Consider the following 17,890-nt stretch of genomic DNA (forward strand, 5'->3'; position numbering starts at 1 on the left):
AATTTATTTTTCTTTTAATTTCATCTTCCTGTTTTGTTGTATCACACTTTTTCTTGGCTTCTAGAGCCTGTTTGTAGTTCAAGCTCCCATGATGAGCTGCATGAATGATACCTCCTTTGTTAATGGTTACATCCTCAATTCCTCCAACTGCAGTCACTGCATCATAGATAAGTCTTACGTGCTACAAGTGTCTCCTCCATCATGTTTTCTACAAGACACTCTGAATTGATGGATAAACCTCTTTTAATGTTGGCATTTCCACGACACCTTCAGCACCATTCATAGGGTAATGCAACTTAATCTGTCATCTGTTCCTAGTACCTGCATCCAGAACTTGTCCAAGCAATCTTTCTTACGCTTGAACCTGTTTGAACTGACATGCTGCTTTTTCAGCAGACGTACCATCCACAGTTTTTGTCGAACAAATTATCCAAAAGACTTTTGAAGTGAATATTTCTAATTTCCCTTTTTTTTTTTGCAACAGATGGATCAAGGCAAGATAAGCTTTAGTTAGTTCGTACTTTAAAGGCGATTTGTCCAACATATTCAGAACAAATTCTGAAGAACATTTCTGCAGTCATGTTTGAAAATCAAAATCTGCAGTTTGGTAAGACCTCTGCACTTTCTCAATGCTTTCTTGTTTGCAAAACCAACTTCTACATATTTTGAATAAAGAGATTTTCATTCTTCTCTACGTTGACAGATGTTGGGACAAGCGTAGCCTTCACAAATTGCTCCATTACTGTATGCAAAAGACAGCAGAGAGAAGAGTATAAAAAAGGTGTAAAAGGCCAATCTGATTGAAATTATCGCATAAATGGTTCAACATCATATGCAATGCTTTTGAAAAGGCTAACTTTGGACCAAGCATGTCATCTTTAACATTAATAGCTCTTTGTGCAACAGTGACATTTTCTAGCCAATGAACAGGGAAGAACTTCAAAGGGAAGATGTCAGATTTTGAGTGAGCAGTGTATAACGCACGACAAGATGGCACATCTTTCAAAAAATTGTCAAGTGCTCTAAGAAACACTACTACATTCCAACCCGTTGCAAGCATGGCAGTTTTGAAAGCATTATGTAATATATGCAGACCTCAACTTCCAATGCCCAATATTTCAGGATTTTCTTCAGATTCATCTTTCATTGCAACCTTGAGATCCTTCACAAACTTAAGATTAACATTGTGTCCATCCACAGAAAATGCTTTCAAAAGATCACTAGCCTAGCAAGAGCCCAAAAATGCTCAAGTGTAATAATGAGTGCATACCTCACCTTTTTCGGTGTCCCAGTATTGAACGTTCAAATCCATTTGTTGATGCTGACTCATCTTATTTAGAGACTCATCAAATACAAGCACAAACTTATAGCATATTGCTATAACTTTTTCTAGTTGTTGCCTGAAAAATGATGCAAGCCCAAACAGTAGGGTGTAATTTATTTGTTCTTTGAAGCTTAATTTTGGATGCTATGTCACTATCTGGGAACATAAGTTCAAAAAGAGACACATATTTGGTTGCCATTGGCATTGACTTATGGGACATAATGGTCAGCAAGCAGCAAATAATTTCAGCTTTTGTCAAATTGTCATTAAAAAATAAATTTCTGAAGTCCATGGGAGACTGAATGCTGAACCGTTGATTTAGAATAAATCTATTGATTCAATTATGATTGTGTTCTTTTCACGTCCTGATTGCAGCTCCTCAGTCAAATAGTTTTGTGTAGAACTGGTAAATGTGGCTGAATTCATTGAAAGTAAACTGGTAGAGGGAGGGTGAGACAGTGAAGAAAAAACTTATAGCTGGCACTGCAGTTAAAGCTTTTGCCCTGTCTTTATGTTTAATACCAGACAAATGACTTGTAGGCGCTTGTCGCCCTATGCTGCTGACTGAAATGAGAGCTGACTTGCTGTATACACATCACGAGGAACTTTAACCTATCTTTAAACTCAGGGTTCAACAACCACCTTCTTTGGAATGATGTCTTTTCGTGTTTTTCCTTCTAATGTGATTTTTTTAAAACCTAGAAAAAAATATCATCTTGCTGCAGCTTTTTAAAAAAAAACAGAACTAGACAATGATAGACAAAGCAACTACTTTAACCCATTCAATATATATAAAGAACCTTGCCCTGCCTAATCTTGGAATCTACCTAACATAACAACGTGGGTAACAGCATATCCTAGGTTTGTGCTGTTGTATTTAATTACCATTTTAACTAGGTAGATTATTGTTTACATTACAACTTTTTTTTAACTAAATAGCTGCAATTACAAAAATTTGATTTAGTTAGGTAAATGAGTCAATACAGATATGTGTTAACTAGACAAACCCTATGAATACTTACATTATCCACAATAACATAAAAAATTTCAATTATCTGTTCTGAACCACAGGAATTAAAAAAATTATGTGGCAATACAATAAATGGTTCTAAACTGCATTAATAACTTAATCTAATTTATTGAGCCACTACAACATATACTATAGGCTTATTATTTAAATATTAGAAAATATATCTTTTTCAAAAGCAATGAAGATTAAAGAGATCTTTTTAACAAAATGCATTCAATGGATTTAGTTCAAATAAAAAAAGTTAACACTTTTCACATGTATATGTAGAAAATGTCTTTCACTGGGTATTTCACATTCTTTCTAAATATTAAGGTTAAGAAAACAATGTTTTGAAAACATTTTACTTACTAAGAAAAATTAGGAGTTTTCGGTGCCCAAACGGGAAAGCTTGCTTCTCAGTCGCGAAACACTTTAAACATGCACAATTATCTGTTTTTATAAACTGCTAAAACATGAACTAACACCTTTAACACACACTATCAACACAAGAGTGAACATTAATATCTTAACTTTATCATCATGCACAGGAAAATTAAAATCTTCCCAACTGAAACGCATCTTGATAAAAAAAATTTTTTAACACTGCTTTATACTAATCCCGGCACTATTTTGACCATTTGGTAAAATTTTGTTGGAACTGATATGTGAAAAACATTTTACACGAAACAAAAACATTTTTATTATTTTATACAAAGTAAATTTACATCTCATAAGCACCGAACGTCTCATTAAGTCGAATGCCCTAGGTATTTATTTAAAAACATATTTATCCACGTTATAAAAAATAATTTACCTTACAACATCGCCATATTGACAATGCAAATGCGCAAGGTGTTCAACTGTTTGGTATTCAGTCACCTACGTTCAATGTGGCTGTAGTCATTAAAACTAAACTGAAGTTGACAAAACAACTGTAAATTATATCAGCCACAAAGTTATCAGGCGGTTAAAATTACTGCTGGCTTTTTGTTCATGTAAGATTGTAGTTCTAATACCACCAAAAACTCTACGATAAAACATAATATGAATACCTAACACACAGTGTTGATTAAAAAATTTCCCGGCGTCAGCCAATAATTCAAGCATAATTCCAGGGTTTTTTCACGACGATGGTAATTCACGCATATTTCCTGCTTTTCCCGAAATTCAAGACTGGTGGCCAACCTGCAATAAGGTGCAATAGTTAAGACATTGTACAGCAATATTATGACATGCTGTCATAACGTTACATGCCAAAATTTGGCCATTATAGGTTACCACGCCACGTCATAAGACAGAAATAAGATTTTTCTGTGAGAATTTCAATTTTTATTTAAATTTATTTCATGCAAAAACGTTTTATAAGTACAATTTTAAGATATTCCAAACTCATCACATAATTAATGGATGTCTGTGCCCTAGGATTATGAGTTTTTTTCAAAGTATTTTCTTAGGTTTTGTACAAATTATTTAATATTTATTTTATTTATTTATAAATTGTGACATGCACACCAACACTCTAAGAAGAGATTACAGGGGTGTGGAAACTTTTAAGATAAAATTTTATTACAAAGTATAACAGGAATAAATAATGTGTGTTTATCAAAAAAGTATTCATTGATAGTGAATAATCGGTAGAGGTACGTTAAAAGAGCATTTACAAACACCTTTCATAGCATTTATTTTGTGGTCTGTAGCATTTTGTAGAATTTATAAAATTAGGAAAATAGCATTTTGTAGCATTTATAAAATAGGAAAATAGCATTTTGTAACACATATACATTGAGAAAATTTGCATTTTGCAGCATCTATAAAATTAAGATATAAATATGTTATACTATTTATAGCTTGAAAAAAATAGTTTTTAAAATATACATTTTTTCCTGTGTACTGTCAGTCAACAGTTTACCCATACCTATATGTCCACTCACTTTCATTACAGTACTACACCCACAATGTAAATATTATTAATCCTACTGGTTGAACTTTAACATAGCACAAGTCTCCAAGTTATTTTCTGTCAGTTTCCTCCTCCTGTCGGTAAGCACAAGATTGTAGCTACTGAAAAACCTTTCAGCATCTACGCTGTTGACTGGTAACCAAAGAGATTTGATAGCTGCACAGCAAAATTCTTCAAAGTTTGGTCGCATTGCCAACAAAATCTGAAGAACATCAACTTTGGCTCCATCTTTAAGCTGTTTCACCAACTGCTCATGGAAATATAGGTAGCCTTCCATAAATTTCAAATCCACAGATTTGCATGCAGGCAGTATTGATCTGTTTGCATGAACAGATGCTTCATTAACCTGCACTACTTGTCCTGCAACAGCTGGGTTGAAGAGTTTGCCTGATGCCCTGTATAGATTGTTGGCTTCACATGGACCCATGTGCAGTACAAGCTTCATGTGTGCTTTTGTACAGGCATTATTCAGGTTTTCAGTCATTTTTGCCTTCATCACTGTGTTGTTGCAACGAGACAAAAATGCTGCAGTTTTTTCTGGGAAGAATCCTTTTGCTTGTCTCCCCAATGACAAATCTATTCTTTCAAGGTGGTCCCAGATGATATGACCACAAGGGTACTCAGAGCCTTCAAAAATAGTAATCAGTGTCATCAGAGGTTGACAGATTTCAGAAACGAATGTGATCTGTGTCTTTACCTGCATTTTCAGTTCTGGGGTTTGGAGTGTTTCGCATACCAACAGACTACTTGCATTTTTATCTTCATACTGAGAAAGAAATTTTGCAAGAGGATCTAGGTATTTGTCAAGATAGACAACACTCTTAAACCACTAATTCCATCTTGTGATGACTGGTTTAGGAAACAACACAGGAGGTAATTCGGGGTATTCTGACATCAGAAAGTTAATATACAAATTTTTTATCTTTCTGCCATGAAGAAAGGACATTTTCAGGTTAACAATAAGCCTGTTAAGTTCTGGCAGTTCTGTCATAAAGACATCTCCAATGAGACTAATCTTGTGGGCCCAACATTTAAAATGTATCAAATGGTCTCCAACAAGAACTATCAGAGCAGAGAAGCAGGTATTCATATACCGAGCTGAATCTGACACCAGACCAACAATGTGATCATATGAAATGCCATATTTCTGAACAGCATCTACTATAGCTTGACTACATGTTGTCCCTGTAACTGTATCAAGAAAAGAGCAACTGGCAAGAGCAACCTTTTGTTTTGCTGAACTGTTTACAGTTCTAAACAATACTGCAAAAACACATCGTCCTTGAATGTCAGTCGTTTCATCAGCAACTATTACAATGTCTTCTCCTTCAAATTCTTTGCAAAGTCTCTCTCTCTCATCTTCGCCACACTTCTCTACATAAACTCGTCTCAACTTGTCGCCCGCTGGCAAATCACCAGATCCCTTAACATATTTTGACAAGTATTCACGCACTGCTGGATTATCTAATTTATGTAGTGGTATGTTTGCCTGAAGGAATGTCTTCACAGTATCCATGACAAATTCTGATTTTTCCTGCTTGGCTTTCTTTGCATTTTCATTTATTTCAAACAAACTGGCTTGCCGCTTGCTGGACTGAGGGTCACTTTCAACAGATTATTTTTTTGCTTTTATGCCCACCTGACTGACAGTGCTTGTCCAAGTTATCTTTCTTCTGCCATTCCAACATTATATTACATATCCCACAAATTAAAATTCCCAATTCACTTACATAAAATTTTTCTTCTTTGTAGTCTCTCGCACGGTCTTTAATAGTTATTTTGGGTCGCCCCATATCTAGAGATAATTATACCTACTCCCACCGACGCACAAAAAAAATGAACACAATGCACCGACTAGACAAATGTCACAACATTTGTACACACAAAACTATGGTGATCTGATCTGAAAGCAGCCAAAACAGTGCGTGCGCAGCGAAATTAAAAATGCATGCGATAATAAACGCCTCGAAACGGACAGTGTGAGCGCACCAACTGTATGCTGAGGCTTGCGCACGTACATGTAGTTTGAACTTCCAACGCTAGATCAATGCGGCAGCACTTCAGATGTGCTGCGATCTGTTATCGATATTCTAACTACATCGTCGAATCACAGCTTTTGTTCGCGGCGAGCTTGTGCCGTGTTTATTGTGTTGTAATTTCTTGTTAGTAAACAACCCTCGGAAGCAAAAAATAGCAAAATCGAAAGATGTTTCGCCTTGATTACAGCTGATTAGATAATGTTGCAAGCTACATAGTTTTCAAACATAATATTGATATATTGTGTTCACATTAGGTTAGCGGGCATGGACGGGATTTTTTTTCACTATACATTCGACAGTAAACGCGAATGCGCGACCAAAATTATACGACTGTGTTTGCTGAATCCTGAATAACGTATGTATTTGCCGTTAAAACATTAACGGTATACTTAATTTGTTAAGTCTTATTCTGAACATATTAATTTGTTGTGTAGGGCCAATCGGCACTTCTTTTAATGATCTTCCAAGTTTTGTAAATCGTCGCATATATTTCGCAAAAACCCGGAAATTTCGCATCTATTTCGCATTTATCGCAATTGCGATTTTAACGTACCATTAATAATCGGGCATTAATAAGTATTTTATCTTGTGACATAATCTCGTATTGTGCTTCACATCCTAGTAATTTTCTCACTCAGTATCCACAAACTGGGCTAGTATATCATCTTTACAAACAAATGCAGTGAAAACTGTATACCATACAATACCATAATAAGAAAATTTTTCTAGAATAAAACAGCAAATCTGCTTGTAAAACAAATCAGTTATTCACAAATGCAAGACTACGGTCTTTCCAAGCCTTAGCAATTAAACATTCAGAACATATCACAAGAAACTAAAACAAACCTAGCTATATTAAAAAACTGAGTATTTTTAGATGAACTTATGGAGACTAAGCATTTAATTGGGTTCTGTATATGGTCCACAATGAATAAAAAGCGCAATTGGACCATATAAACTTAGGCTAGGTTCACAATATTGTAGAGAAGCTACTTCTAGGAAATAAGGTTAGTATAATAGTTAAGTAAAAGATTTATTGGGTTAAGTCAGATACATTAATAATATTTATCCAATAAGTAGTAATAATTTATACGTAATTAATATAGCTAACAAAACCAACCTTTCACTTTAGTTATTATTTGAGTTATTTCCAAGAAGTGCTTCTTTGTAAATTTACCCTAAAACATTGTGAAGTTTGGAAAACGGTTAATATTTGGAAAAAGGTTAATCTTAAATTCATACTGATGTGAATTCCTTGTTCATTACAAATACATAGAATGCACACATACTCCTGTTTAATAATTCATCTGATATGGAAAAGTAATTACATGTTTTTAGTTGATGATTCTCTAAACAAAATATTTTATTAAAATGAATGTTGTCTTGTGTTTCAAGGGAAAGAACATAATATTTGTTATTTTCCATTGCTAATCAAACTTTTACAGTTAAAAAGACAAAATTACATTAGCAAATATGATGAAATTACTAGTAATTAATTGGAACATTGCACTATTAGTTAGGAAAAAAGCCACTGATGATATATCTTATGTAGGCCTATACTAAACATATGTACTAAGCACTTTTAAATCATTAAATATGAGGATCCAACAAAGTTAACATTGCGCATTAAATGAAATAAAAACAATCACAAGCAGTAAATACAGAATCATAAATTTGAATATTTTAAGAGCAATGTTTATGCAGTGTTTGCATTTACACAATTGCTCTTTTACAAAACTGGAAATGCTACGATGATAATGTTTAAAAATCATTAAAATTCAAAACACAAGTATTACGTGGTTGTTGATCAGTGGACTTTTGTGTTGCCATGGTAACTTGACCACACGGCTTACAAGTTAAATTCCAGGCATCAGTAAGTAACACCAACTGCTGCAAATTATACAAGGTTGTAACATCATAGTTAACATTCCCTATGTAAGGCGCGGCGCTTATGACAAGGAGAAACTTAATAGCTTTTTTGTCTCCCTGTCATAAGGTGACTGCCATAACAACAAGGCGTCGTAGTTGTGACGCTTTAGGCTAAAATATCCGTAATCAACCCACTGATCCACCATACTCATCTCGGAGCTGTCAAAGGGTGTCTACTGGATTGTGGAAATAAAATTTAGTCACATTTTCTTGACCTTTTCATGACATTCCATGGTAAAAAATCTTCAACCAAACTGTTTTTGGTGGTTATATCTTAACGTCACTCTCAACATCAGAAATAGGGTGAGGCGATGAAAAAGTAGTAGTGATAAGTTAATACTTTTATAATACTACATACAAAAATAACATAGGAAATAAAAAATGCAAACTTTAATCTATTTAAAAGCATATCAAATGAAATGAACTACATATTTGCCACACTTCCCTTCTAGGCATGCATGGAGTTTTTTAAGCTACGCAAATGCAATTAACATAACAAATCGCTTAATTTGTAATTTTGTAGTTTATTACGTCTATCTCAGAAATACCTCAAATGTATCATAATTTGAAAAATATACATATCCCCACTAACAATTTTAAAGATATGATTATTGTCAGGAGTTTTTTTTACTACTTATGAATTCTATTGTTGAATTGTATGGATCTGATACCAGTATTCCAAGACGCAGAAAAAAGAAAGGGTTTAAGTGTTGAATATGCTACACGTGTACCCTAACTGTATTTTTAGTGCACATTACCGCTCCCAAACCCTATAGATAGAACATGGCCAGTCCTTTAATTTTAAGGAATGAATTCTGGTGTCCTGTCCATAGCCTATTTGTTGCCCAAACTTCTGCGCATGTGCAAAGCTTATTTTTTAGCTGATTTTGTCTAGATGGCGTGCCCGCGTCTGGCGCATTAAGACACATATGTTCACTTTTGTGAACATCGGAGGATGTACCAAAGGTATTTGGTATGCCAAATGAACTTTATAATAGCAAAACTATCCTGTAATACCTTTTGTACACTTAAATGGTCATAAAAAGAAATAATCTCAAATTAAAAAGTACTTGAGAAAATTATAACACCACCATTAATTCCTATAGTTTCTTCCATGTTCTTGTCATATATCTGTAGCAGAGTGGTAGTAAAGTGCACGATACATCTAGTGATGGGTAGTGGAAAGTTTCCAGTCTAAAATTTCCTGCCGAAAACTTTCAAAAATGGAAAATTTACATACCTCATGGAAACTTTGAAAAAAAGTGGAAACATTGGGAAACATTGAATTTTTTTTAGCTGTAATTCAATATTCTTACATTTGTTATGAAATCATTGCAGATTTAATAAGAGCTTAGTTAGCATATTAATTTATCCATATCGACCATATCAGTAAAGAGTATAATATTCTCCCTCAATGCTTTTTTTTTTATGGGAAACCATGCTGGTAAAATTTCTGTTAAAATTTTCTTGTGTGTTTACCTTGTTATTTTGTGAGAGACAAATGTGGGATTGAATTTCACTTTTGGGTACTTCAAACTTTATATCAATTTCAAATCACACACTAGTTCTCATGTTTCCACTCTTCTTCCAGGAAGATAAGATAAAGTGCTTTGAGCATTTGCCATATGGTATATAGTTTCTGTTCTCACACTTCTAGTCTTCTCACAACTTAACCCATTTTGTACATATTATTGCTAGACAGTCAGTCCTGTTGTGCTTGCTACACGAGATGCATTGTGCTAGTATAGCTGGTTTTGAGGTTGAATTTTATAAGTGTTATCTGGTTAATGAAAAATGGGCAAGATTAAAGGTGATATTTGGAGTTATTTTTCCGAAAAATCAGTTCAAGGAAAAATCAAAGTGTTCTGCGTATTTTGTGATGTGTCATACTTCAGAAACAGTACAAGAATGGTAAGGCACATTAAAAAGTGTCCAAAATGTCCATTGACTATGACGTCGGCCCAAAGGCCCCCTTAACTCTTACAGGCCTATATGTCACGCCAATGCCTTCTCCTGCCAAATGGTGCTTCGTGGAAGTGTTTCTACTCGCCGAGGGTGCAGTGTAGACTTGTGTTTTCTTGTGCATGTACTTATTTTGATTGTATTTCACTTTATATTAATTTGTTTTTATAGTTCATATTATTTTTTATTTATTTTATTCGTATTATTCACCGGGCCTAGGCAGTGGTTCTCCGCCTGTGGCCAATCCGCGCGTTCCGCAGGCTCGCGGAGGAGGGGAGTCGCGGTCGCGGCACGTGGGGGAGCGAGTCGCGCTCGGGAGATGCAGGGAGGTGGACAGGGAGACGTCGCTCCACAGCTAGGGTGAGCTCGGCGTCGGCAACGCAGCAAGTCGCCCTCCAATCTGTGTCGGTCGCGGGACGCAGTCTAGGAGCGTTCCCTGGATATTAATAATAACTCTTATTGTTTCTTTTAGCCATTTTAGTCGAGATTACAGTACAGGTGGGACGCCCCTTGCAGTGTGCGGGGAAATTAAAGTGCGCGGAACCGGGCATCGCCCTTATTGAGATTGCCACAGGCGGGACTGCGGTAGTCCCATGTAAAGGGTGTGTTTTATCGTACATAAAACCCGGAAACTTCCTGCTGACTTTTATTTCCTGAAGTCATCCTGGGCAAGCTAGATCCCTTAGGCCCCGAGGCACGAACCCTAATCTACCGCCCCTGAGCAGCCGGAGACGCGCGTCTAATAACAGGGACTAGCCGCGGCCTTGCCAACTATCAAATCCAAGTTTCTGGGAAGTGAAAAACAAGAAAAAGAACTTTCAAATGGAACTACATGTCCTGAAGTGTGCAATATTGCTGGTCCAAGTTCATCAGTAAACTTAAGTGAAAATATGGCTCAGATTTACAGTGAAACACAAAATTCACCATCATCTTTACAACTTGCAGTCTCAAGTGCTTCAGAATGTGCAGGAACTAGTGCCAGTACTAATACAACTAGGCAAATATGGTTAACTCACACAGAGTAAATTCAAAATGTTTTCTTTTCTCGACCATATGACTGCAACAGCTAAGGTAAGTGTCACTTTAATACAGGCTTGTCTTGTGCCTAGTCGTTATGCTTGATTGACTAATGTTTTTAACATAATCTTAACTTGATATGTTTAAGATGTATCATTAGTAATGCAGAACTAATTTTAAAAAATTAGTATTTTATGTTTGTTTTAGCTTGTGAACCAGTTAGGTATAACATGTTTTGTAAATATAAATTAAAAATTAAATCAGTGATAGGTATATAAGTGACTGAAAAATTCCTTTAAAAGAAAAGGAAACTGTAACATGTCTTCCATATAAACCTTCAAAAAATTTTAAATAGTACAACTAATTCAAGTAATGGAATCTTTTGTTTTGCAGGACAAAGCCAATGAGTTGCTGGCTAAAGCTATCTATGTTAGTGGAGCACCTTTATCAATGGTTGAGCATCCACTGTGGCAAGAATTCTTTAAGTTAATTCGCCCCTCGTACAGTCTGCCGACACGAAAATCAGTTTCAACAACCCTTCTTGATGCAGAGTTTGCAAAAACTCAAAATAGAATTAAAGGAATAATAGCTGATGCAAGAAACCTTGCTTTGCAGTGTGATGGCTGGAGCAATCTGAGGTAAGGCAGAATTCACAGAACCAAAAAACATATCTAAAGAAAAATTCATGTAACCATGATCTTGAGAATCAACATATTTTCCCTGACTCAATGTCTACTTAATCAGAGAAATCTGTGTACATATATTACAAAGCTAATAGTCAATTTGAGTCTTTAATCAATTTTTTAACCAACTATTAACACATTTAACTTTGTTTTATAAAAGGCACCAACTTGTTTATATAAATCTGCACTTTCTGTTTTTGTCTAAGGCAGTAAAGATTCAAAATTGAGGATTTTAAAATTTTGGTTACATAAGATATTCACTTTTATAAGTCTTCTTACAATATGTCCAAATCAGTGTGCCATGCCACACACAAAGTACATTATTGTAGCATGTTATGAATTTTATAGGAAGGTGTTGCAGTAGTGTATCAAACCATGCCACAAATAACCAAACCTCACAATAAAACTGTTTTATAGTAAAAAAAAAAAACTCTTGCAAAAATTGAATTAGGGACAAAAATTATGTTAAAGAAAATGAAAATATAGAGAGGTTTATGACATTATAAATAACATAATTAAAATATTATTACACAAATAACACAAAACTCTTTTAAATCTAACATTGTATTTGGTAACGAAAAAAAAAATGGTGTGAGTTTGCAGGAAAAGCGTGCTGTTATTGTTCATGCAGGTTGTATGGCTGTCTGTCTAGAGTAAAGTTTGAGGTTTTTGGCAGTTACACCGCACGCCAATACACCATCAATGATGTATTTAAAGTAATTAACACATTTGTAATAAGATTACTGCTTTTTTTTTTAGCTTGTCTTGACAGTCAACTGCAAAACACTTGTTTATAGTGGCTATATATTGACACAATCTGCCTAAAACTGGGAACATTACAACAGACATACTGTAATAATGTGAATGTGTTAAGGAGGACTATATTGCCTTTATATTAACGGCTTTTGAATTACAATAATTTTAACACTAATTCAATTTTATTTATTTTCAGGAATGAAAGCATTTTGAATTTCATCAACACACCACAGCCAGTGTTTGTAGACTCTATTAATACCAAAGACAACCGTCATACTGGAGAATACATCGCTGGTGAAATGAAAACAATTTTGATGAAATATGATCCAAGAAAGTTCTTAGTGGTTATTGGTGATAATGCTTCCAACATGAAAAAAGCAGGTGAACTGGTAGAAAATGAATTTCCACATATTTTGTCTATTGGATGTATAGCACATACACTACATCTTTCATGCAATGATATTGTGAAGTGTGAGTCAGTTTCTAATTGTTTCAAAAGAGTAGTTGACATCATTAAAACACCAAACAGTCTCATATTTTAACTTCAGTACTTTCTGAAATTAATGAGACAAAAGGTAACAAAACTACTCTTCACTTGCCTGTTGTAACCCGTTGGGGAAGTTTCTTACATTGCTTAGACAGTATGATGAACAACAGAGTAAGTTTACAGACCTTAGCAGTAAGCGAAAAAGTTGGTAGTGCAATTTCAAAAGACATTTAAACTAACATTTTGGATGATGATGTGTATTGGGTAAGAATTGAAAAATTGGCTAACCTGTTACGGCCAGTTGTTTCCTGGATTTCAAGGTTAGAATCAGATAAACTCAATATTCATAACACACATGGAGCTTTAGCTGAAATTGAAGATGCTTTAAAAGTGTCACTTCCAGAATCCCCACTTTCAAAAAGCGACAAGAAAATTGTACTAATGAAAATGGAAACCAGGAAAGAATTTGCTTTGAAACCTATCCATCTGGCTGCATGCATGTTAGACCCCTCTTCACAAGGCCATACACTTAAACCTGATGAACAGTTGAGTGCTGTTGAGTATATATGCAAAATTCCAACCGATATGAAACACATTGAAGAAGGTATAGTTTTAACAGAGTTAGCTCAGTACCGAAGTAGAGAAGGTATGTGGGCCAAAGAATTTCTTTGGATGGCGCTTGAAAAAGGTAAAATTGAACCCTGTACTTGGTGGAAAGGTCTGTGTGGTCATACACAGCTGTCACAAGTAGCAAACAGAATCTTAGGTATGCCAGTAACCTCTGCTGCTACAGAGAGGTCTTTCAGTACATATGGTAATATACATACAAAACTAAGAAACCGCTTGACCACTGAAAGAGCAGGTAAAATATCATTCATTGCCCACAACTGGAAATTGTGTCAACACATCCTGGAGGACATTGAAAAATTGGAAAGGAAAGATTATACATATTACTGTCATTGTGGAAGACAAATGTGAGAAAGTACAGCAGAAGAAAAAACTACCACAGTGTTTTTTAAAAGAAGACAGTGCATCTTGTTCTAACAATGAAACAGAAGAGGAAGAAAACAGTGATTTCAGTTATGAGGACAATGATGATTTTCATTGGTTTCTAAGACCCAATATGACTTAAATAAGAACATGTTTGTTTCCAATTCAGTTAAAACTGTAACATGTATGATTTCTTATTATGAATGCAACTAATTGTTGATAAATATTTTTTTTTAATGTTCTATTTGTTACAACTTATTTGTCTTTATTTCCAATCAGTTGATAAATTGTAATAATATAGTGTTAATATTTTCAAATCTATGTAGTCAAATATTTTAACTGTGATTGACCAGGTAATTGTTTTTGCAGAAGGAATCATTTCTGTTAAATCTGCAGTTAAGTATTATTCTTTACCTTAATTTTTCTTACACTAAATTAGCTTTTTGTAATGTTGAAAGCAGCTGATTAAATAATTTTCAGATTTAAAAACTGATTAGGCCTACTTGCAATGAATTTGTGAACTGTATTTGTAAAAAGAATAATTCCACCTAAATGTTGAAATTAATTTAGAACAGCACCCACAGTAAATTCTACATCGCTAAGGAAAGATATTTTAATGTCCTCTTAATACTGCAACTATGAATATTGTATTTTACAATATGAAAATTTCATACAGTAGAGACAGTCACATGTCTAATTCTCTGAAATGGTTATTTATAAACCAACATCAAAGTTTCCTAAAATTTCCTATGTTTTTCGGTTTTTGGAAAGTTTCCATGAAAATTTCCAGGAGAATTTCCGATAGATAAAATTTTGGACATTTACCCATCCCTAGATACATCTGAAACAGTATATGTAGTAGAAAGTTCAAAATCCAACAAGAGGAGAATTTTTTTTTAACTTCTTATAAAATGTATATTATTGCATTATAAATGCTATAATTTGTGTAGAATAAATTAACTATTATTTGTTGTTTGAGCAATTGCTGTAACAAATTTGTAACATTGCAAAACCCTGCTCTCCCTAATTTTACGACCATTTGTTGAAGAAATAAATATTATATTTTGTCAATCATAAGGGATCAGCTGGTTATATAAGTTCAAGGTCACAATGACCTAGTTTCATATTTATATTCTATCATTAGTAATATTCTGGTAATTAATGGTGATAGTTAATTATTTTATTGAGAACCTTTTAAATATATTTTTATTGAGTTATTATTTGCTTGGCTAGGTTATTATGTATGTAAGTGTGAAATAAAAATTTTTTGTTGCCTTTAAATATTCTGTTCATAATGATAATTTTACGTACATGATTCATGGCGTAGTTGTGATGTGTCTAGAACATGAGACAGTGCTGGTGGGTAAAAGGAAAAATGTGCGGCAATACAGCGGTGCCAAAATGATAAGACAATAATTTATCACATCCTGTGTTAAAGAGAGATAGAAGTTCGCCAGGACTGGGGAATCCCAGAATTGTGTATTAGATTAGAAAGAGACATGGGTGTAAGAGAAAGACAGAGACATGTGACAGAACTGGGGGAAGGCCTACTGAGCGGGAAATCACTGAGTAGAAGCTGTAAGAATAGTACGTGTGGCCAACAGTAAAGCAGTATTGTGGGGAAGTCCCCAACTAAGTCAATTTTTTGTAAGTTTGGTAATGTGTATGTTTCGTCAGATGTCGTGCGAGTGCCGGGCTGAGAGGTCGTGCCGTCTTGGCAGCTCGACGATTGTATTGTCTTGATAGGAATAAATTGTGAAATTAATATCAAATTTTTTTTTTATTTCTTAAATTATGTCATTTACAATTTTCGAGAAATATTAAGAGTCATCAACGGAGTTTTACACCTAACTAGCTGCATCAGTCATTGAGATAGTTTTTAAGTGTTTTTGTTTGTGCACAAAAAATCATCATCTTAGTCAGGTACGATTGTGACTTGTTACAACCTCTAATACATATCATCGTTTAGCTAACAATACCGCCTAATTAACATTTTAGTAACTACATGGCAGGGTAAAAAAAAACTTTATTTTCAAGTACATGTAATGCTATTTTTCTTATAAAACAACATTTTGATACTTTTTTTACTATAAATCATGGGCAACCAACTATACTTCTCTTATTACCTCAGCATGGAACCAACTGCAGAGACTGCTTTGTGTATTTATGCTGTTCCTTTTTTGTGCAAAGGTGATACTATCTCTAAGATTTTTGTCGTAAAAATTGTATCTGTGGATGCGAAACATCTGCTAGAATGTGTTGGGACCAGTTTCTTGCCTCAAGGAGGACCGTTTATTAAAACGGCTACCTAACTGTTTTCCTTACTAAGATTAGGTTTGGACACTTTCTGGAATATGGCCCCCAAGTTAGGCTACGGTTGTATCCCAAGTAGGCAGTGCTTATTCACTATCTTACTGTAACGTCTTGGAATACCATGCTAAGTTTCTTTTTCAGTATTTGCTTTTTTCTGGAGACAACTTAAGATAGGTTCTGAAAAGTTTTTTTTGTACTCAATACGTGTAGCCAGGATAGTCCACTGTGAGTGAGGCGCATGAAAGGAACAGCGGAATGCATATAATTTACTGTCCTTCCTTCAGCACCTACAAGCATGCTGGTTGTGGGGAGGGGAATCCGGAGCATGCTGGATCTGTTCCTGTGGCCTTGAGTGCAGCTGTTCACCCCAAGCCTTCACAGCCAGTAGCCATGCCGCCAGGCTGACCTGTGATTGGCTAGTGGTCCCTGAATCATGCGCGGTGTCGTAGATACCTTGCAGGAACAGTGGGCAGGAGGAAGTGTTACACCCCTGCCGGCCTTATACTTTACCAGCAGGTGAACAACATTGTCACACTTGGACTAGAATTCCATTAACGCATACACTACTGTGACCTGTTCATCAAACTGCATTTAGAAAAACGATTAACCAAAATTAAAATATACACCAAATCAAACAGAACACATTAAAATAAAGATACATTTTAAATATTAATACTAAAATCCAAGAAAAAGGCAGCCAGTAGAATTTAATTGAATTACTAAACTGACAAATAGGGTTAAGGCCTTTAAAAATCAATACTTCAATACATATATCACAAAATTTATATCAACAGCATTGCTTCACAAAATTATGATGAGGGAGAAAACTCATAAATAAATGTTAATTTTATCGCAGGCACCAACAGCCTGTAGATTTGTGGTTGAGTATCAAAACTAAGTCAACATCAAAGTCTTTAAACACATATAATCTCGAGGAAAGTTCAGCATACTCAACAACAAATGGCTCTAACACCACACCAAATAATACTGGGTCATTTTACTGAGTATATCCACCATATTCATATGCAATAATTTAAAACTGCATAAATCATATATATTACCAATACTCATTATTACTGCAGTAACTTGCCTGAGTTTGAAAATTAACGTCCCTTGACATGTAGGTACAGTTCAAAATAAAGTTGCATACAGTTGTGCTAAAATGACCACTGGTTTTCCTTAAATCACAAACCACCAACGTCGCACTGCGTACTCTCTTGTGAAATTCCTGAAACTAGTTCAAAGAGCCCGCCGTGAACAAGCCGATGAAGCATCAAAGCTTAGCTGGTTCAAATCCCTAACTTTTATTTAATTTATTATTATATTAAAGTTATTTCATAAGAAAAATAATATAACCAAGAAAATATTTACGGCTGCCTTTTGCAACAAACATAATATTTTTAACTTACTAAAGCTGGACT

The 17,890-nt window shown here is 34.7% G+C and overlaps 1 protein-coding gene across 4 annotated transcripts in view; it reads right to left on the reverse strand.

Moving 5' to 3' along the window:
* Nucleotides 1-17,890, reverse strand: part of LOC134529382 (ceramide glucosyltransferase-like) — a 103,006-nt gene that overhangs the window by 45,430 nt on the left and 39,686 nt on the right. For 2 of the 4 annotated variants that reach the window (XM_063363384.1, XM_063363383.1), the window contains exon 1: nucleotides 1,276-14,340. The exons of the other annotated variants lie outside the window; for them this stretch is intronic. In XM_063363384.1, coding sequence (XP_063219454.1) covers nucleotides 1,276-1,330 — 55 coding nt within the window. In that variant the 5' untranslated portion in view covers nucleotides 1,331-14,340. Of the gene's footprint in view, nucleotides 1-1,275; nucleotides 14,341-17,890 lie in introns of those variants that run through there. 4 annotated transcript variants of the gene reach the window in all.

The sequence above is a fragment of the Bacillus rossius genome, chromosome 2, assembly GCF_032445375.1.
Source record: "Bacillus rossius redtenbacheri isolate Brsri chromosome 2, Brsri_v3, whole genome shotgun sequence".
NCBI classification, from domain to species: Eukaryota; Metazoa; Arthropoda; class Insecta; order Phasmatodea; family Bacillidae; genus Bacillus; species Bacillus rossius.